Source organism: Choristoneura fumiferana, chromosome 4 (assembly GCF_025370935.1).
Source record: "Choristoneura fumiferana chromosome 4, NRCan_CFum_1, whole genome shotgun sequence".
NCBI classification, from domain to species: Eukaryota; Metazoa; Arthropoda; class Insecta; order Lepidoptera; family Tortricidae; genus Choristoneura; species Choristoneura fumiferana.
In genome coordinates this window covers 3,905,166-3,927,222 of record NC_133475.1, presented here as the reverse complement: position 1 = coordinate 3,927,222, position 22,057 = coordinate 3,905,166, and the positions used below count along the sequence as shown (strand labels likewise).

The 22,057-nt window shown below is 37.2% G+C and overlaps 2 protein-coding genes across 3 annotated transcripts in view; both read right to left on the bottom strand.

The window, feature by feature from the left end:
• Nucleotides 1-782: 782 nt before the first annotated feature.
• On the bottom strand, nucleotides 783-3,514 carry LOC141427025 (protein CutA homolog). 2 transcript variants are annotated; one of them, XM_074086249.1, is made up of 3 exons: nucleotides 3,079-3,514; nucleotides 2,212-2,369; nucleotides 783-1,702 (listed from the first exon to the last, which is right to left on the bottom strand). In XM_074086249.1, exons 1-3 carry the CDS (start codon nucleotides 3,194-3,196, stop codon nucleotides 1,520-1,522), a joined length of 459 nt encoding a protein of 152 aa, XP_073942350.1. In that variant the 5' UTR covers nucleotides 3,197-3,514; the 3' UTR covers nucleotides 783-1,519. The 2 variants fall into 2 exon arrangements, with proteins under 2 accessions (XP_073942350.1, XP_073942351.1); XM_074086250.1 differs by lacking the exon at nucleotides 3,079-3,514 and adding an exon at nucleotides 2,850-2,938.
• A 990-nt stretch (nucleotides 3,515-4,504) lies between these two features.
• Nucleotides 4,505-22,057, bottom strand: part of LOC141427292 (protein spaetzle-like) — a 28,076-nt gene continuing 10,523 nt past the window's right edge. The window contains exons 2-6 of the mRNA XM_074086597.1: nucleotides 20,252-20,534; nucleotides 13,797-13,957; nucleotides 12,668-12,775; nucleotides 11,894-11,994; nucleotides 4,505-6,076 (exon numbers count right to left, since the gene is read on the bottom strand). Of these exons, the coding sequence (XP_073942698.1) occupies nucleotides 5,902-6,076; nucleotides 11,894-11,994; nucleotides 12,668-12,775; nucleotides 13,797-13,957; nucleotides 20,252-20,534 (828 nt within the window). The 3' untranslated portion in view covers nucleotides 4,505-5,901. The remainder of the gene's footprint in view (nucleotides 6,077-11,893; nucleotides 11,995-12,667; nucleotides 12,776-13,796; nucleotides 13,958-20,251; nucleotides 20,535-22,057) is intronic.

The window sequence follows — 22,057 nt, the reverse complement described above, 5'->3', positions numbered from 1 at the left end:
GAAGGAGTAACAAGCACACACGCACACTCGCACGCAAGCAGATACGCACTAACAAACTTTCACCTTGACATTTCGACCACTTTGCAGCGACCTTGGTTATGAGTAGGTAGATGAAGTATTTTAAACAATCACGCATTTAAATCCAGCCCCCCTGTACCTACATACAACAAAAGTTAAAAGTGCTACAAATCGGTAAAATTGTTACCTTTCTCATCTTATTACAAAAAAGTGATAATTTTTTGTGTGGAATTGTATCACTTGTCAGTTTTTTGGTACAGAGGACAGGTTCTCGCAACGCTTCGCTCCCGCCTTAGCCTTCTGAACCTAACCTAACCCAGTCGGTTTTGCCCTGAACTAGCTAATTCACTCGCTTGATAAAATTATGCATATTCATTTTATAACAGTTAAAGTTATAGTTAATAAATTTATGCATATTTCAATTATGCGGTTACGTTATATGCCTCTTTATAATTAGGTAAGTTCGCTGTTATGCACAATTATGTTATGCCTAATCTGTTATGCGAAATAAGGGGCACCCACATGGCCATGGCATTTATATCTACAACAAAAATTCATTTTTTAACTTAATAAAGAATATGAGAAAAAATTAAAACAAATCTGAAAACAGTATTATTTTTTTAATTGACTTAATGTTTATTTTATATGACTTGTTGTAACACTAAATAAGTACCATCAGCCAAATAAGTGGTCTTTCAATTTCTAAACAAGTTCCTATCAAATGAATATGTCGCTAAAATCGAACTTTCAAGTTGACAGACACGTCTATTGGCATTATTGTTTCATGACATGCAAACGATTATCAACTTTAGGGTGGTAGACCACATATTTGGCTGATGTTACTACTTACGAGTACATAATTAAGCTTAAAATTAATGTACAATCAATTCATTTAGAGCGAGAGCGCGGCGAACTGAACGAACGCGGCGAACGTTTCTGTCCTCCGGGAACCTCGCACTAGTTGCGCCTTGTTTATATTGTATATATATCATTTTTCGTAAATAAATCTTCTTCTTCTTCTTCTATACTTCAAACAATTAGGGTGTTTTATTCATTCACGCCAAACATTCCTAAAGTAGCACAAAGGCCCTGGTACGTGATTTAGTTTTCACGTCTGTGAAATTAGCATGTAGTTAGGTATAGTCAATCAAAAATGGATGAATGAGCTCTATTATTGGAGCCCTCATACAGATTTTTAAAGTCTAAAACTGAATTTTATATGGCCAAAAAACTTTTAATTCGGAAGTTCTGAACTAACTCCAACCTCACAACCAAATCGTTAGGTCAGTCCGATTTTTATCAAAAAGCGGCGTGGAAAGCATGTAAAAAAAACGGTGCGCATACGATGCGTCACTGCGATTCCGTAGTACCGTCACAGTTTTTTAAGCAGTGGTGAGGCCGCTCGTTTATATTATGGATATGTAGTAGATAGGATGACAATGCAAGTACAGACAGTAAAAAAGCTTGCGTTAAAATTATTTTTCTAACAGAAACTTAAAAATTACTTATGACAGTCGGAGCAGTCTTTTTCCGGTACATTTTCTCCAAGCCATTTCAAGTATGGCGGGTTGCCATTCTTGATGGGCAGCGATATCACTTCACACACTTCGTATGGGTGGTTGGAGCGCACATATTGAGTGAGCCGGTCCACTTGAGATGTCCTTGTTTTGATCATTAGCAGCAACTGGAAAATAAATAATTATATTTAAGAAATTAGTAGGAAATCTCATCTTTCAATTAAAACTGCAGTACCGGCATTCAGTGCAAATGGAAAATCTTCCACATGATCAAAGTTCAAATTTAATTTTGTCGAAATATAATTGTGCTAAAAATATTTATTTTAGAACCAAATTTCTTTTCATTGTAAATTAAATAAACCTGAATGGAATTTTGTCTATTATAATATAAATTAATAGCAAAATTAAATCCGCAATAAGTGAATGTAGTTTGAATCACAAAAACAGATGAGGATGGAGGTGGGACATAATTAAAAATAGTAATTTTTACTAGTCTATGTAAATACAAATGGTTGAAAATTGCATTACTATCTAGTATAGTTATTCATTACATTACATATCTGGGTGAAAATTTAAACATTTCGACCGATTGGTTTAACAACATTAGCATCCCTTGTTTACAGTGAATCACAATAACACTGAATATGTACCCATCTGATAGATAAAACCAGATTACCTCACTATCCTCATTGACCTCCCCCTTCCACACGTACACGGACGTGACCTGCGGGATGATGTTGACGCACGCTGCAAGTTGTTCTTTCACAAGCCCGTGTGCTAGTGCCTTTGCTGCATCATTGTTTGGGACTGTCACATAAGCCACCGAATACTTATCTGGAAACAAGAGTTTACAATACTGTGTATAAACTTACTTCTTTATGTTAAGAAGGTTGCCTGGAAGAGATTGCTTTGAAGCGATAAAGCTAGGTAGCCAAAGGCCCTGGCGCGAAAAATTAACTAGGGCCCCAACTAAACTATGTTTGTTTCATATTTTGAATATTCGGAATGTGGGAGAAATTTTCACTAGTTCCATTTATAGTTTTTAAGTCAGAGTCCGAGGGGCCCCCTGAGCTTGAGGTCCCTGGGGCACTGCCCCGTCTAGACCTCCAGTAGCTACGCCACTGGATAAAGCTGCTTATTGTTTATCTATCCATTATTTGAGTGCCAAAAATAATAAATACAAATGCACACACACAAAAACTTTAACATTATAAGTATATAACACAGCTAGCCAGTTCTGGGTAGGACAAAGACTGTTATTATGTTCTTGCTAATCTACAGTGCCAGTTGCAGCGTGGATTATGTTTAGAGAACCTCTAATTTGTTCATTCAGCTCTGGCCTTTGGCTCATGGTCACGGAGTTCCCACATTTCACGAAACTGGCTGACTTATAACTTTACATAGAGTATTTATATACACGCTATTGTACTGTGTACTTTTGAATAAAAAACATTGGAGGTAGATTCAAAATCTCTATCCCTAAATTTTAGCACCGCTGGTATTCAAATTTGTGATTGGAGGAGTGCCGGTACAACCAATTTACCTGCATCAAGACTTCCGGAGGCGAAAGTGGTGTTTGTAGCCTGAGCCATCACGAAACAAGGCCGTAAAACAGATAAATAAAGAGTGATGAATGATTTCCTGTATAAAGCTTTAAACATTACGCTTTTTCTTCCGATTAATAATAATAGGTTTTGATCTAATTTCACATCAAACTTCTTGCATACATACAGACAGGCTGACGTTGTGATAATGACAAGTGAGTGACAAGACAACAGCTGTATGCTGTTGACTTGACGGCTTGGCGTGACTGAAACGGGTGACACTCTTTCCCGGCCCGGATAATACCGGGTTGGAAATACCGATCCTGTTTTTCGTGTACACGCCCATAGAAGCTCCTGTCAGTTTCTACGGTCGTGTACACAAAAAACAGGGCCGGTATTTGCGTATCGGTGTTATCGGGGCCGGGAAAGAAAGAGTGTCACCCCACTGAAACTGACAGTGACAGGCGTGACATTTTGCTTTTTCGTTTTCGATTATCGCTTTGAAAAAAAAAAACCAAAGGAGATTTTCCATGCAGCCTCACCCTATACCTACTAAGAAGTGCAAAATTCGAATTTCTTATCTTGCCGTCCCGTTGATGCTAACCAATATTATTTAATACGAGAGTGAGAGGGACGGTACGATACGATCTTCGATTTTTGAATTTCGTCCCACAGCAGGACTACTACAATGTCTTCGTCCAGCCAATACAAACGCCGCTAGCGCCGCGTGGTGGCAGGGCCGGATTTAGGGGAGGGCATCTGGAGCTACAGCCCCGGGTCTCCACAAAAGGGGCGCCCACAGGTTTCTTTTATCAATTTCCGACGAGTAAACACTAGTAAACAACTTTTCGGTTGTTTTTTTTTTGCTGTTTTACCTTTACCTATAGTTATTTGTATAATAGTTCATTTTTAACCTCCTACGCAAAAAGAGGGGTGTTATAAGTTTGACCGCTATGTGTGTCTGTCTGTCTGTCTGTGGCACCGTAGCTGTTAAACGGGTGAACCGATTGAATGCGGTTTTTTTTATTTGAAATCAAGTTTTCTAGCGATGGTTATTAGACATGGTTTCATCAAAATCGGTTCAGCCGTTTTTGAGATATTGAACTTTGACTCGACAAAGTCGGGGGTTTTCCAACTTTTTTTTTGGAAAATTGTTTAGGTGGGGGTGGCGGGGGGCCTCCACTCCTTTGTCTCCGTGCCGAATCCGGCCCTGCGTGTTGGCACCACTTGTGGTAACAGAAGAGCTACTACGAAATTACAAAATCGAAGTTCGTATCATGCCATCCCTCTCAATCGTATTAAAATAATATTAGCGTCAGCGGGACGGTACGTTACGAACTTTGATTTTCGAATTTCGGTGTAGCCCCTAACAAACACTTTTTAAGATTTTGAAAGTTAAACTAACAAATCAATTAAACAAAATCGTACCTATTTAACTGAAATTTTATTTTAAAATCATTGACCTTATCACAAGTCTTTATCTTAACAACTTTTTCAAAGATCGCTGAGATACCTAATGTAAAAAAAAAATAGAAATAAAGAAATACATATAAACAGAACGTGTTGCAAAACTTTATAAATTTCTAATTTATAACACACTTTCTTGCTGCGTCAGTAATTTGGATGTTATAATACTGAATTAACTTTAACTTGATGTAATAAACTTACCTATATCTTGTTACTACTGCTTAAGTATTTATAATTTTTTTCTAATTTAAAATCTCGTAGTTTCTATAATTAAGATGTTAAATAATAAAATTATAATAAAAGAAGTATAATTCTACAGTTACTTCGTTCAGTCGGGGAATAAGAAAAGATCGAAAAATTGACTGTATCTATAATGTGTAGACAATGGAATCAAATGAATGCTAACCCGAATTAACTTTATGTATGGATATTATTTAATCATCGCTGAAATATAAAAATACTGCATGGGAACCCATTAAAACAGTTATTTAGGTATTTCCTTATCTTTGAATTCGAGTTTTTTTATTTACAACAAGACTATAATAGTTATTTATGTGGCTGGTGCATAATGCCTAATTATGTATATGTATAGCCGCATACATAAGTTTATCTACATGCATATCATAAGTTTTCTATAATATGTTCAGATATGGCCTGTATTTTTAAGTTAGTGTTATTGATAACTAATTTGAAGTACCTACCAAAGCTTAAATAAAACAGATAATAAAAAACTAAAGTTTTATTTATAATAATAATTATTATCTACATGCATGTCATAAGTTTTCTAAAATATGTACAGATATGCATTGTTAAAAAAAGTATTACCGATACTTTAATGTAAACATTAAGATGCACTGTACTTTAATGTGAACATTAAGATGCACCCGCAGATACCAGGTTTCTTAATAAAGGCCATTTTATAGTCGTTTCTGAACATATAATAGGGAAGTTATGATATGCATGTAGATAAAATACTGATAGAAGATACTATCTTCTTTTTAGTTCGTATACCGCTAAATAAAATGTAATTTAATGTTCCCCCCTCACAGCCACCGGCAATAATATCGGATATAGGATAAAACACTCAAAAACTATCAAATACACGCAACTTTAATTTTATTGGCGTTGAAGCAAATAAGGGTGTTTATGAGTTTTTTATTTGTCCAATCAGATATATTGCTGGTGGATGTGGCTCTACATGTGCCAAGTCGTTAAATTTTAATTTTATACCTCCAGCAATAGGTAAAGAAAATGATATCCATACAGCCACATTACAGGCTGGAGCCGTTTTCTTCCTTGGTCAAATTAAAAACAAACGTATTTTTTAACGTATCTATCACTGGTTTATTCACATTCTAGTCTGTTTGCCGGACGACACAGGAGCAGCAACTAGGTAGTTTGAACGGTTTTTCTACCATTTCTCCATGCTCGTTTAGGCCTGCCATGTACCGCAGGACGTATTTTTGCTTGCAGCTAGCTTCGTACCCGGTGTAGAAGTGAACGAGCTTGGTACAGGGGGACCGGTCCTGTCTGGAAATAATAAGAAAAGAAGTCAGAACGCATCAAAATCTTAATTTTTTTGCTATGAAGCGGATTTTTGACGGGGACGAAACACAAGTCATTTCCGCCTTTATACGTCTCACTGTTGTATTGGACACAGGCCTTGTTTTAAGAATGAGAGGGCTCCGTAGTTCATACGCGGGCCCAGTAATCCACACTGGGAACTTCACACACACCATCGAATCCCTGGTTTTTTCTCACGATGTTTTCCTTCACCGAAACGCTGATGTAAAACTATTAGTAGGTATATTTTTTTATTAAAGCTGACAAACGGTCATGCGGTTCACCCAAAGAGGAAGGAGAGGGTTCACCTGATAAGTGATCACCGCTGTCCATAGGTAGGTACATCAGCCAAATAGGCGGTCTATCAATTTTTGAACAAATTCCTATCAAATGAATATGTCGCTAAAGCCGAACTTTCAAAGTGACAAACACGTCTATTGGCATTATTGTTTTATGACATTCAAACGACTATCAACTTTAGGGTTGTACCACATATTTAATCTTACATACTGTTGTGATAATGATTAGGTTAATTATAGTAAAAGCATAAGGTTTTCGAACGTCTATTGGCATTATTGTTTTATGGGATTCGATTTGTAGCATTCGAACATGGCGGATGTAGACGATATCTAACTTTGGTATTTCTGCTTCTTTGGCTAGTTGAAGTATAATTTTGATAGTGTTTTATGCGACGATTAACCTTAACAGTGAACAGTGATCACAAAATTCTATATTGCTCTCGTGTCTGACATTCTTTAATGCGCAAGTGGTCTCGGCGTGGTTTCTGGAATTTTGCTATCAAGTTGCAAAAACTACAATCACCGTACAACATGCATAAGAAGAATATTATTTATCTTTAATTTAACTGACATTGGCCAAGCCTTATGGCCGCCATTAAGAGAATAAATAAATATTGTTTTATGACATTCAAACGACTATCAACTTTAGGGTTGTAGGTACCACATATTTAGTCTTACATACTGTTGTGATAATGATTAGGTTAAGTATAAGCATAAGGTTTTCGAACGTCTAGCGGTTGTCACTTATTGCTGCTATCGGAGGACTGCCATGTAACCTTTTTCTCCATTTTAATCCAATTCTCCTGCACAAAGTCGAAAGAATTCGGCGCCGCTACCGAGCACGACGTGTTAAAGTGTTAACATTGATAATTTGTAGCTGCTCCTCCCTTTCTTCTGACATCTTGCAAATTTGTTGAGGTTGTAAACCTTTGTAGATTTATATTGGCCGCTTACACTTTAACTATGGTTTGAATATGTCTAGTTTTGCTGTCTTTCGATATATGTCTTAGTTCGTATTGCTATGAAAATATAATGTTTTAATTAAATAATAATTGTCTTCTTCATCATCTTCAACATGGTAGCAGAGCTTTTAGTATAAAAGAAGTGAAAAACAAGTAAGTCGTAAATATGAGTAATAATATCGTAATACCAATTTTTGACGGAACGGATTATGCCAATTGGAAAATTCGACTATTAAAATTTCTTGAATTTAAGAAATGTAAGGAAGTAGCTATTAGAATAAAAACTGAAAAAGAAGATGCTACTAAGTGGGATGAGATGGATATTCAAGCTACAAATTATATATACAGTGCGATTACCAACCAACAGTTGGAATACATTAGCGAGCTAGAGTCAGCATACAAAATTATATTAAAATTCGACGAAATGTATTTAAAGCAATCTACAGCATTGCAAATTGTATGCAGAAACAATTTAGAAAATATAAAACTAACGAAATATTCCGATGTTAACATTTTCTTCGACGAATTCGAACGATCTGTCAACGATTTGAAAAAGGCCGGCGCCATGATGTCGGAAAGTGAAAAATTAAATTATATGTTAAAGGCGTTGCCCGGAAATTACAGTTATATTGGTGATTTAATAGATGTTTTGCCAGAAAAAGATAGAACCGTAGAATATTTAAAAAGTAAAATAAGAATGAAGAAAATCCAAAGTGTAGACGAAGAAATGCCGGGTACCTCGAACGCTTTTAAAGTAGAATCTGAGAACAAACAAACATGTTTTACCTGCGGAAAAGTTGGGCATATACAAAGAGACTGTTGGCACGGACACCGAGGTCGTGGTCGTGGACATTATGCTCGAAGTCGTGGTCGTGGACGTGGTCACTACAATTTCGGACTCAACAGAGGCAGAGGAAATTACTATAATACAGAATACTATAAAAAGAGCTTTCACACATGCGTTGTGAACAATTCGACGATTAATGAAGATGCTCCTCTTAAGCCAGGACAAATAAATTGGCTTTTAGACAGTGGATGTACAGACCACATAATAAATACCGACGAATACTTCGATAAATATGTAACATTGAAAGAACCAATAAATGTCAAGGTTGGTGATGGAAGAATATTGAAAGCGACAAAGGTTGGAAGCATTAAAACTTATTTTCCTGTCTATGAAAGCAGAAACAAAGTGATAATAGACAATGTATTTTACGTAAAAGAGATGAAAGCTAACTTATTAAGCTATTCGAAGATAACAGATAATCACACAATAGTTTCGACGGGATATTTAACGAAGATATATAACAAGAATAGAGAATTGATTGCAATTGCGAAGAAAGATGAGAGACTCTACAAAATAACCAGTTTTGTCTGTAAGGAAATAGGCGTAAATACAGTAACTTGTAATATGACATTGAAAGAAAAGCTGCACCGAACGTTTGGTCATATAAACTTCAATTATCTTGACATGATGTGTAAAAATCAAATATTAGATGGATTACCTAAACAAATAGAAACGGATTATATGAAGTGTGCTATATGTGTCGAAAATAAAATGCACAATTTGCCATTTAGCAACAATAGAACAAAGGCAGAAGATATATTAGATATTGTACACACGGATGTTAACGGACCACATAGAGCTACAGGATATCGAGGAGAAAAATATTTCTTGACATTCATAGATGATTATAGCAAGATAGCTAGAGTGTATTGTATTCAATCAAAAGAACAAGTGTATGAATGCTTCGAAGAATATGTCAATCAAATGCAAAATATTACAGGAAAAATGATCAAAGAACTAAGATGTGATAACGGGAAAGAATACATAAATAGCAGAATATTTAATTTCGCAAGAGCAAAAGGAATAATGATTAAGCCTTGCCCAGCATACGTACATGAGTTAAATGGCACAGCAGAAAGATATAATAGATTATTAATGGATATGGCACGATGCCTCTTAGCTGAAGCAAAGGTTGATAGACGTTATTGGCCAGAAGCTATTAAGACCGCTGCTTATTTAAAAAACCGTATAATGACAAATACCCCAGAAAGAAAGACGCCATTTGAATTATTTTTTCATGAAAAACCAACTGCAAAATATTTGAGAATGTACGGTAGTAAAGTTTATGTAAGAGTACCTGAAGAAAAAAGAGTATCAAAATGGGACAAAAAAGCGGAGATGGGAATTTTACTAGGATATACAGATGTTGGATACAGAGTACTAATCAACAATAGAGTTGTCATTGCAAGACACGTGGATATAATTGAGGAAGATGTGAAGCTTATTGCATTTGATGATAATGAAGAAGATAATAATATAGATGAAGAAAAATGGGAAGATTCCCTAGATAGAATTGAAACAGAAGACATGGTACCTTATAATAACGTCAGTAAAGAGATCGTGAATAATGAAAAGAGAACCTCAAAGAGACAAATTAAAGCACCACACCGTTTTGATGAAGAATTTGGCTACTATTGTATAACTGCTAATTATTGTGATGCGATGATTCCAGATACTTTTCAGGAGGCGACTACGTGTGACGAGGCTGATGAATGGAAAGAGGCTATGGACCGAGAGATGAACAGCCTAGTAAAAAACGATACTTGGACCTTAGTAAATGCACCACAGGAAAAAGAGGTACTAGATGTAAAATGGGTTTACAAAAAGAAGTCCGCTGATCTTTATAAAGCCAGGTTAGTGGTTAGAGGGTTTCAACAAACCACTAATATTGATGATACGTATTCACCTGTTGCTAGGATGCATACTTTAAAATTACTGCTATCGTATTGCTGCCAATTTAATTTACATGTACATCAAATGGATGTAGAGACTGCTTTTCTAAACGGTAAAGTTTTATCAGAAGTGTATGTCAAACAGCCTCTTGGTTATGAAGACGGTACTGACAAAGTATATAAACTGTATAAATCTCTTTATGGTTTAAAAGAAAGCCCGCGAGCTTGGTACGAATGTTTTAATGATTTTGTAACAACTATTGGGTTTCAAAGGAGCCGATATGACTATTGTCTTTATGTCAAAACAGATGATAACTATACTGTATATATTTTAGTATATGTCGATGATTTATTGATAGCTTGCAAAAATGAGCACACGGTTGCTATAATTAAAAATAAATTAAGTAACCATTTTAGAATGAAGGACTTGGGAAAGGTTAGGAACTACATAGGTATTGATGTAGAGTATGACTATGCAAAAGCTAATATTTTGACCTTAAGCCAGGAAAAATACATAGAGTCGTTAGCAAAAAATATGAAATTGAGAATTCTAAATTATTTAAAACCCCTATGGAGATTAATGCCAAACTTGAGAAATGTGAATTACTAAATGATGATATTAAATACAGAAACTTGATTGGAGCTTTGTTATACATTAGTTCTGGCACTCGACCAGACATTGCCTTTTGTGTCAATTACTTGAGCAGATTTCAGAACTGCTATGGTGAAATTCATTTCAAATATGCATTGCGTGTTTTAAAATATTTGTATTTGACTAAAAATCTCAAGCTCACATATTATCAGAATTTAAAAGCTACTATAATGGATTGTTACGTAGATGCCGATTGGGCCGGAGATATCGTAGACCGTAAGTCTACTACTGGTTTTGTAATTCGATTATTTGGTAATGCGGTGTACTGGAAATCAAAGAAGCAAATGACTGTGACAAAATCTTCCACTTTTGCTGAATACATAGCGTTGTCAGAAGCTGTAACTGAAATAAGCTTACTACGCAGTATACTTCATGATGTTTTTATAACTCTTCATGCTCCTGTTAACATTTATGAAGATAATTCAGGTGCTGTAGCTATTGCTAAGTATGGTAATTTCACAAAGAATTCGAAGCATATTGAAGTGCATTATCATTATGTTCACGAGAATGTTAAGAATGGAACTATTGATATCGTTAAAGTTGATTCAGAAGATAACGTTGCAGATATTTTTACCAAAGCGTTAGGAAACATTAAATTCTTTAAATTCAGGCAATTGTTAAATATAACTTGATTTGATATTGCCATACTTGCAATGTTTAACAATGTTAATTAGTGTTGCCATATTAAAATATAAATCTAAGGAGGCGTGTTGAGGTTGTAAACCTTTGTAGATTTATATTGGCCGCTTACACTTTAACTATGGTTTGAATATGTCTAGTTTTGCTGTCTTTCGATATATGTCTTAGTTCGTATTGCTATGAAAATATAATGTTTTAATTAATAAATAATCGTCTTCTTCATCATTTTCAACAAAATTAAAAAATCTAAACTTCGCTGCCACCATGTAGTAATAAAAGTCTTCTTTAAATGTCTTATTTCTTGTTTTATTGATTAACACAGGTTCACATGTTCGCCATTAATTGGCCATTAAGCTCAAGTGCCCGTAGCGCCCAAAATGCTGTCAGAGTGACAACCGCTAGACGTTCGGAAACCTTATGCTTATACTTAACCTAATCATTATCACAACACATATACTATTGGGTAGTTCGGTTAGAAAATATATCTACCTACCTGCAGATTTCGACATGAAATCCCTGCAAAGGCTTGTCCTTCTGGTTTAGTATGTAGTGCCAAATTCCATCCTTATCTGGAGCAGCCTTTGGTATGACAACCTGGAAAGAAAAGTTAGATATTATTAGCTCAAGAGTTATTATTAGATAACCGGATAGCCCCGTGGTTGGAGAACCTGACTACCCCGGTCCTTAGTCCCGGGTTTTATCCCGCTCGAGTCTTGGGGGTTAAAGGTGCGACCAAACCGCTGCTTAAAAAACGGTGAAGGTACGGAATCGCAGTGACGCATCGTATGCGCACCGCTTTTTTGCATGCTTTCCACACCGCTGCTTAAAATACGCAAACGGTGCGGAAACGCAGTGACGTGCCGTAAACGTCACGACTTTTGTTCGGTAAAAACCTGAAGTTTACGACACGTCACTGCGATTCCGCATTTTAAGCAGCGGTGCGGATATTGTCGCTACAAAAACAAATTAAGCAGTTAGTTGGTGAACTTGAGCAGGTACCATTAGCCAAATAAGTGGTCTATCAATTTTCAAACAACTTCCTATCAAATGAATATGTCGCTAAAGTCGAACTTTCAAGTTGACAGACACGTCTATTGGCATTATTGTTTTATGACATGCAAACGATTATGAACTTTAGGGTGGTAGACCACATATTTGGCTGATAGTACTTAGTCAGTTTTATTTTTCAAATTGACTGTACGGAATCCTAGGTGCGCGACTCCGACTGGCACTCTGCCGGTTTTTACAGTCTGAAATCAATCACTACCTTAAGAGCGAAATCACAAAGTTCCATTTCCTCCGGCGGTCCAATCCTCTGGGCAATTTCAGGTGTGTCTAGCTCGTCCACCTTGTATTTGTCTTTCGCGTCACCCAACTGCAAAACAAACAAGAGTTAGTAAGTAAAGCGTTGTACTGCCATTCGCGCACAACTATCGCATTCCACAAATCTTTACCAATATTATAAATGCGAAAGTTTTTAAAGTCTGTTCGTTTGTTTGTTTGTTACTCCATCACTTCAAGACTGACTTTGATAAAGTCGGTAAGTACACAGATAGTTTGAGTCCCGGGAAAGAACATAGGATAGTTTTTATCCCGGGAAATTGCATAGTTCTCGCTGGATAGCGATAAATGAATTCTACGCGGGCGGAGTCGCGGGTAACAGGCTAGTCCTTACTAATAACTAATATTATAAATATGCAAGTAACTCTGTCTGTCTGTTACCTATTCACGCTTGAACCGCTGAACCGATTTAGACGATATTCGGTATGGAGATAGTGGGAGTCCCGAGGCAGCACGGCTACTCCGAAACTCGAAACTCGAAGTTCGTGTCGTGCGGTCCCTCTCGCTCTCGTATTAAATAGTATAAGTGTCAGAGGGACCGCACGACACGAACTTCGAGTTTCGAGTTTCGGAGTAGCCCTGCTGGACATTGGCTACTTTTTGTCCCGGAAATATGTAAGTATAGTACCTACCCGCGAGTAGCGATAAGAGAAATCTACGCAGACGAAATCAAACAAACGTGCAAACCGCGTCAGCTATATGGCGTCTCCGCGATCCCATGACGCTCCCATAAGAGCGTTTATACCTGCTAAGCTGGCAACGTGGCAAAGTCGCATTTTTGCTAGTTTTTTTCGATTATTCCATAAAAATTTAATGAAAATTAAAAATATGGTCTGATAGAACTCTTCTTAATACATTAATTAATGTTTAAAAAAAAGGTTTAAAAAAAAGTCTATGACGAATAATTATTGGAGTTGAAATATTAACTTATATTATTGTTGCCAGCTCAGCAGGTATAAACACTTATAATGGCTAAATAGAGTCCCGCATAACTTTCCACAGAAAGTATGCATAAAGCATTTTAAAATCGTAAAAAAAGGCCCTAAAATGCTCACTTTCTCAATAATGGTGGCGACCCGTTCCTCCGGGTAGCCAGGCAAGTCCTCGCAGATGCCCGTGCGCAGGCACTCTTCGGGTATCCTCGGCACGAACAACTTGGACGTCGGCCCCGGGAACACTACCACGTCTTGCGCCTTTGGCTGCTCACTTGCTAAGCCTGGAAATATAAGTAAAAGTTTTTGAGAGCTTGCCTTTGAGGTTTCGGACCCATTCAGTGCCATTGGTCTTGGTGGACCCTAATATAATGCCGCAGACGCCGATGGGCGTCCAATTTCTAATGAAGATTTCATGGTATATTCTGTACAGAATGTCTGTGGTAAATGTATACCTTAGTCTACATTTAACTTTTAGAATGTGCAGCTGTTGTCGGTGTTAGGATAGCAAATATTTTTTTTACTTCGATTTCATTTCGGATGCCGTGAACGTCGATGGGCGTCTGGTCTGTCTACAGAAGCGCAAAGTACTTACTTAATCTAGCGCTCAGCAATGAATGGGTCTTGCTATTAGGTACAGTCAGCAGTAAAAGTGGATGAGCAGTTACTGTGCTCAAAATAATCTACACACACTATGAGTCATTATCATTATCCCAGCCTATATATGTCCCACTGCTGGGCACAGGCCTCCTCTCAGAATGAAAGGGCTGGGGTCGTAGTTCCCACGCGAGCCCAGTGCGGATTGGGAACTTAACACACACTATTGGAGAATCCCTAAATGTAATACTAAATTTGCTAGGCGTTTTCATCCTTTTATCTCACCACTCATCATGAAAACTTTCTGTAAAACCTACCATGCGAAAATATCTCCCCACAAACAACTTTTAACACAGTGGCTCATGCAGCACGACTATCGTGAGACCGAAACGCTTCTGACTGTTGTACAATAATCCAAGCTCTATAGACTTTTATGATTTAATACACTTCCGATACAAGCAACTTATTACACCAAATATTTATTAATATTTACACACACACACACATATATATAGGAAGTCATTATAAAACCACATTTAAATAGCAAATGTACCTAATATTATAATAATCTTAGTTAGGTTATAGTATACAGGGTGTCCCAGAAGTACCACGTCACAGTGACACCAGAGGTAGGCCAGCTCAAGAGGAACCTAACCAACCTAACATGACCCCAGTAAAAGTTGCACGGTTTTCGAGTTATTACCGAAATAAAGATTTTTGGGGATACTCCCCTTTGTCTTGACATTTTTAGTACCAGCATCGACTTGGAAAGCTATTAATAACAGTTTTTTATGTGTATCGAATCGTGAATAGTTACTTCAGAAGTGCAGTGTGTTATTTTGTCAGTAACTACCGTAAAATGCTGAAAAAAACTTTATTAATCTTGATTTAAGTTGTCTCAAAAATAAGAATTTCAACTTTAACCATCTGCCATGAAAAAAAATTACTAGAAACGAAACAAACAAATAACGCCAAAAAATTAGACATGTTATGCAGATTCAGAAATGGTATGACACATGTATCTTACTGAAATAACATTAGGCATTCTTATCACTTTGCTGATGCCGCAAGCCGTCACTGTTAAGTAAAAACATGTTACATTAACTACTAATTTATTAAATCAGGCGTTACTTTGCCGAGGTTCATATTAATGAACTGAAACAATCACCTACTTTGCTCACCCGCGACTTATGATAGCTACGTTTATACTAGAAATGTGTGTTCATTCAGTTCCTCCTCCTCCACACTGCAAAAATACAGGGTAGTTCGAAGGACTCGCGCTGCTAGCAGACTTGACACCCCACACTTCAGTCTACTCGTGACCACGGCCACTGTAATGTTGCCGAAACGTCGAGGTAAATATTACTCGAGTGTGTAAGCGTGATAAGTCCCGTTGGTGGTATTATTGAACTAAATTTATTCCAATAAATGAATGAAAGATAAATCTGTTTTTAACCACCCACGCAAAAAGAAGGGTGTTATAAGTTTGACCGCTATGTCTGTCTGTCTGTCTGTGGTACCGTAGCTCTTAAACGCGTAAACCGATTTGGATGCTTTTTTTATTATTATTTGAAAGCAGGTTTTCTAGCGATGGTTCTAAGACATATTCTATCAAAATCGTTTCAGCCGCTTTTGAAATATTGAACTTTGAAGTGACAAAGTTGGGGATTTTCCAACTTTTTTTTGGTTAGGTTATATCCGGTTCTTTAGGATCCGGTCCTAGCCTTGAAAAGGGAGACAAATATTAATATTTAACCTTCGTGCATTTGGCAAAATAATTGTGTCAGATAATAGATGAGCTATCGCTATACACAGCATTTTGTACCACTTAGCAGGGACTGCTTTCGGAGTTCCAGTTTTAAGTTGGTTCGATAGGGCTTCGCTAAAGTGATAAGAATGTCTAATGTTCTTGGAGTAAGATACATGTCTCATACCATTTCTGAATCTGCATAACATGTCTAATTTATTGGCGTTATTTGTTTGTTTCGTTTCTAGTAAATTTTTTTCATGGCAGATGGTTAAAGTTGAAATTCATGTTTTTGAGACAACTTAAATCAAGATTAATTATTTTTTTTTTCAGCTTTTTACGGTAGTTACTGACAAAATAACACACTACACTTCTGAAGTACCTATTCAAGATTCGATACACATAAAAAACTGTTATTAAAAGCTTTCCAAGTCGATGCTGGTACTAAAAATGTCAAGACAAAGGGGAGTATCCCCAAAAATCTTTATTTCGGTAATAACTCGAAAACCGTGCAACTTTTACTGGGGTCATGTTAGGTTGGTTAGGTTCCTCTTGAGCTGGCCTACCTCTGGTGTCACTGTGACGTGGTACTTCTGGGACACCCTGTATAAGCAGTAGCAGGAAGTAATTCGTAGTAGGTAGTTATGTAACACATATTGTATTAACCGGTCTTATTTCCTACCTAGATCCTGTAACACAGAGACTCCTAGCTCAGGATCCAGAGTCTACATGTTTATAAGTTTTTATGCAATAAATTATTTTCATTTTCATTTTCATTTTCACTATTGAGTTGCTTCGCAGGTTTGCGCAGGTTTCCAGGTTGCAAATTTCAAATGTAATTTCGCACATGAATTTCGAAAAACTCTGCGCTGCGAGCTGGGGTTTGAACCCACGATCCTCTGCTTCAGAGGCGATAGGTCAAACTACGAGGCCACCACGGCTTCGGCGCGGCACGGGTAAGTAGTAGGAGTGTGTAGATAATATTGAGCGCCACAACTACTCTTTTACTTCTGCTGCTGATTGTAAGTATATATATTTTTTATTTTATTTTATTCGACTGGATGGCAAACGAGCTAGTGGGTCATAATATATACAAGCTCTCATCATCATCACCATCATCCCAGCCTATATACGTCCCACTGCTGGGCACAGGCCTCCTCTCAGAACAAGAGGGCTTGGGCCATAGTTCCCACGCGGGCCCAGTGCGGATTGGGAACTTCACACGCACCATTGAATTGCTTCGCAGGTTTGTGCAGGTTTCCTCACGATGTTTTCCTTCACCATAAAGCTCGTGGTAAATTTCAAAATGTAATTCCGCACATGAATTTCGAAAAACTCAGAGGTGCGAGCCGGGGTTTGAACCCACGACCCTCTGATTGAGAGGCGATAGGTCAAACCACTAGGCCACCACGGCTCTCAAGCTATACAAGCTCTACAAAGGGTTAATTAAATAACTGAAAACCAGAAAGTAGTTGGCTCAGAATCGAGAGTAAAATCGATTACACTATGTTTTAAATCAGGCTGTGTTTGTGTTTTTGAATCCCTTTTTTATTGTGCCCGTAGCGTAGTTACAACTGCAACAGGCGCCAGTTAAATATTTTAGCGAGGTTGCATACTATTTCGATAATTTAATACTGGCCGTTTTGCTGTCAATGTGTGATTTTCTTCTAAAAACGTCAAAGCGCAACTGAAAAATAAAAATTATGAGTGTAGAGTTAGAAATGAAGTAGAATTACTGACTTAGCAAAACACACGAATATCTTTTAAAATAATGAAGGTATTAAAAAATAAATGCAATCAACTAACTTCAAATTAAAAAATATTTTTGGGCTGTCTGAGGTTTTCAGTTATTTAATTAACACCCTGTATAGCCGTACGCGCAGGACATGGTCTGTGTGCTGTAGGCACCGTTTTTAGGGTCCCGGAGCCAAAATGGCAAAAACTTCCGTTCCGTTTTCCTTATAGTTTCGCCATGTCTGTCTGTCTGTCCGTCCGTCCGCGGCTTTGCTCAGGGACTATCAATGCAAGAAAGCTGTAATTTTAAAGGCAGGTAAGGAGTTCCAGAGAGACTTCTATAATAATTTAGTCTCTGAGCTAAGCCATGGACAGACAGATATAGACGTGGTAAAATTACAATGATTACCTACTGTCGTATTGACTAAGGAAAAAAACAAACGAACACGAGACATTCAATGAGTCAGCTTTTAGACAAAGCATATTTTTTACAAAGTTCATAGCCTTTGGTACCTCTACACTCCACTTACTCAACATTTTTGTCTCGGTTATGTAAAAACTAGTCACGTTGAATTTTTAAATAGTACGGCCTTAGCATGGATTCATACACAACTGTTAAAAGTACCTAATGAATATTTATACATAATATTAGTTATTATGTCATGTCATTGGTAGGTATGAAAACTATGAGTCAGACTGTGTTCAACAACTAATTTTAAAGTCATTATGTTATTATGTTATGTTATGTTTATGGAAATATCTGAGCTATGGCTCAACAATTTGTAGAGTGCCGCGAAAAATTATTTCTATGGCCTGTTTATACTGTGTTTTTTTTACAATCTTCTTTGTTCAGAATTAACTTATTCCCGCGGCTTTGATCCCACGCATGAAGATAAAAATTAGTTAGTTCCATTTCTCGTGGTAATTTCGCACTCAATTTATAGAGAATGTCTCTGACCATAGGGCATTCTTTATTGAAGTTAGTGCCATCTCTTGTAATGGTTAGGCAGTATGTGCCCGAGAGAGCAATGTCCAATGTGATTGTAGTTTGTTCAGAGATTTTCACATAGATGGCGCTTGCGATAAGATTCGCTATGTAATTTTTCATTAACTTTACACAAAAAATACACGCCGCCAAATTTCATATCTCTAATCCTAGCAGCTATATAATTATCAGGATAAAAAGTAGCCTAAGGAAAGGCTGACCAGAAATATAAAAAAAACCTGACGCGAGGGCAGCACTTTGGCAGCACTTCTTTGTTTTATATTACAACATTCTTTACACTTACTATACGATACCTACCAGTCATATTGACAACGGTGTCGGTGATGTAATTTAAAGAAATATTTTCTTATCCCTAAGACTTTTTCTATGACAAATACTTTTATACGTTGTGAATTATTTTCCATCCGAGGCTATGGATAATCTTCGACATTTTAACGCACAAAAACACAAAATAACACTTTAAAATACCACGCGTAAACAACGCCAAACTTTGCATGACAGCAATAGGCAGATGACATTTGAATTTAGTGTTATCAGTGCAAGAAATTAGTTTTATTGGTTTTCCGCAATATTGTGAGGTTTTTTATATTCCTGGTCAGGGTTTATTTCAACGGACGTCCAGCTCTAAATGGCAAATTTTATCCAAGTCCATTGACACGTTTTAGCGTGAAGGGATTACAATTACACGCACTCAAGTACATACAAACATTGGCACTTATATTAGTAGAAGTACTTGAGCGACCGAGCTTCACTCGGGCTAAAACTCGGTAACAAGCGTTTTCCAGAGATAGGAGCTTCCAAGCTAGATTGATTTTTCTTCCCCGAAAACCCCAAAATGCCAAATTTCATCGAGCCGTTTGCGAGATCTCCGAAATTTATATAGAAGGATTGCTCGTTTAAGGGCTCCCACACACACACACACACACTGCGAATTCGCATCGCATTGCAAAAATCTGCGAGCTCGCAGGATGCATCGCAAAAACTTCCGATCTGATTCACATCGCGCATTCCTGCGAATTCCTGCGATATCATATATTAGGTATAGTGACCAGCACTAACGCTTTGCCGCACGAAATCGTATCGCAGCAATTCGCATTGTTTGTTTCGGCGTCGCATCGCATCGCATCGCAGTTTTGTATGGGAGCCCTAAAGGTAAATTGCGTTTAAAGGTAGATTCAGAGCCGGCCCTAGGGTAGCAAGAGGAGTGTTCGTTAAGTTGCTAGTTGGCAAGGGACGCGATTTTCCAGTTTCCAGTGCAAATTAAAATTATGATGACTCCTTTTGAGAGGCGCGCAAGCGGTGTAAACAATCTTGCTTTACTTTGATCAAGGACTAGAGCCTGCGCTGGTTATGCATTCATACATGCCACAACGGAGGGCGCAAAAATATCTAACACGTCCTACCAGCGCAGCCGTAAAAGAGTCGTATCAGATATTTTTGCACACATTTTGTGTCATATTATAATTAGTGCTGGTGATTGTAGGATTTTCTTACCCCGCCTCGTAGCCAAATGGACCGCCGAGAAATTATTGATCACCTTGTACGTTCCGTTCTCTATTCTCGGAACCCTGTTCTCCGCTGGATTCTTCCGCAACCTTTCCAACTCCTGTATCATGTCAATAGCATCAAACGGTAGAGAGCGTTCACTCGTCCTGTGCCGCGCTGTGTCATCTTCTGTTTCATTACCCTCTATGGTATCAGTAAATGTTCTTTCTTCATGGGAATGAGAATGCGAAGAGTCGTTGCGGTTTTGACATCTTGGTGATGTTGCTGAGATCTGAAAGGAATGTTTGTGTGAGAAACTGTTAAACAAATAACCATTTGGAATGCATTATACTTAATAGAAGTTGGAAGACCAAATTTAATCAGACCATTCCCGACTTGTAATCATGAGCTGAATCATATAATTTGTTGTTTATAAATAAAGTCCTATGAGAGGTTAAATAAGAGCGTAACAAAAAGACAACTTTACGTACCTATTGATTGACGGTTTAGGCGTTGCTTTGCCTTGATATCAATTTAAACTATATATTTTTTGCCTAACTACATGTTTATTAAATTATCAAACACGTTACCGTTGGTATTGAATAGCACCACCTGCACGACTATAATCTGCATTATCGCATTAGCTATTACTTATTATTTATGTGACATTTTTGTAATAGAATACGTTATTACTTTTTTACAATAAACACATGCGTTCTGAGCCTGTTATTTAGGTTGCTGCGCATGTTGGGCCAACTTTGGTCAACCGTTGGGACGCGATTTTTTCATAAAAGTGAGTTGTTGGTCATATATATGATGTCCCAATGGTTGGCCAACGTTTGTCCAACATGTGGAGCTGGCATAAATATGGAATATTTAGCGTTTTAAACGGCGTTTTTTCCTCATTACCATTTCAGCAGATAATGTTAAAAGTTATGTACCTACCTATATAATATGTATATAAACTTTTTACATTACAAAATAATTTAGATAAATATACTTACAAACAAAAATTGCATTGGTTTGTAAGCTATGTGTAAATAAACAATACTGTTTATTTTACACATAGCTTACATTAAAAATAAATAATTAAACACAATTGACAAACGTTAAGATGCAAGTACAAAGGCGAACTTACGCCTTTAAAGGATCCCTACAGCCAATCTTTGAGTGGAAGAGAGGAGTATTCAATTAGTCATTCTGGTCGGACTGTATTTTCGAAGTTAAAATCGAATTTACTGTTCAGTGTTTGTAACAGGAAAACTCAAGTACTCGTACAAGTACTTGTACATCGATGCCTGCAAACTCTGACGATCGTTTTGCGTTTAAACCACATATTATTATCAGTATGCGTTACATTATATACCTACAACATTTATGTAAGCTACGACACGACTGCTTTGAATTTTATGCACATCATCCTATGTACAATATACTGGTATCTTGTACGGTACTAAGAAACTTGGGTTTTTATTGGGTTTTCTAAGAACTAGGTAGGGTAATAGTTAAAGCTGCATGTCGATGTGGCTTGAAAAAATGAAATGGAATTAATAGTCCATGCTGTGCCCAGTGTTAGAATAGGAATCATCTCATCCCGTGGATATCACAATTAGCAACTAAGGGACCTAAATGAGATTAGTGCGCAATGAAATGAAAAATCATTTTTCACACCTCTCCTTCAGAAAAGTAACTTTTCCTCCCTGACGAGAGGGAGCAAAGTGCAACTTTTCTGTTCAAGGTTTTTAGGGTTTTTATGCAAACCATTTTTTGAAGTTGATAATTCTAAAACCAGCCATTTTCTATGCTGGTTGTTCT

Excerpts from the sequence above, each read along its gene's own strand:
- LOC141427025 (XM_074086249.1), bottom strand. The coding sequence starts at position 3,196 with ATGTTTAAAGCTTTATACAGGAAATCATTCATCACTCTTTATTTATCT. Across the intron at positions 2,370-3,078 it reads CTCCGGAAGTCTTGATGCAG|ATAAGTATTCGGTGGCTTAT; the intron begins GTAAATTGGTTG and ends TCTTGTTTCCAG. Across the intron at positions 1,703-2,211 it reads AGGTCAATGAGGATAGTGAG|TTGCTGCTAATGATCAAAAC; the intron begins GTAATCTGGTTT and ends TTTATTTTCCAG.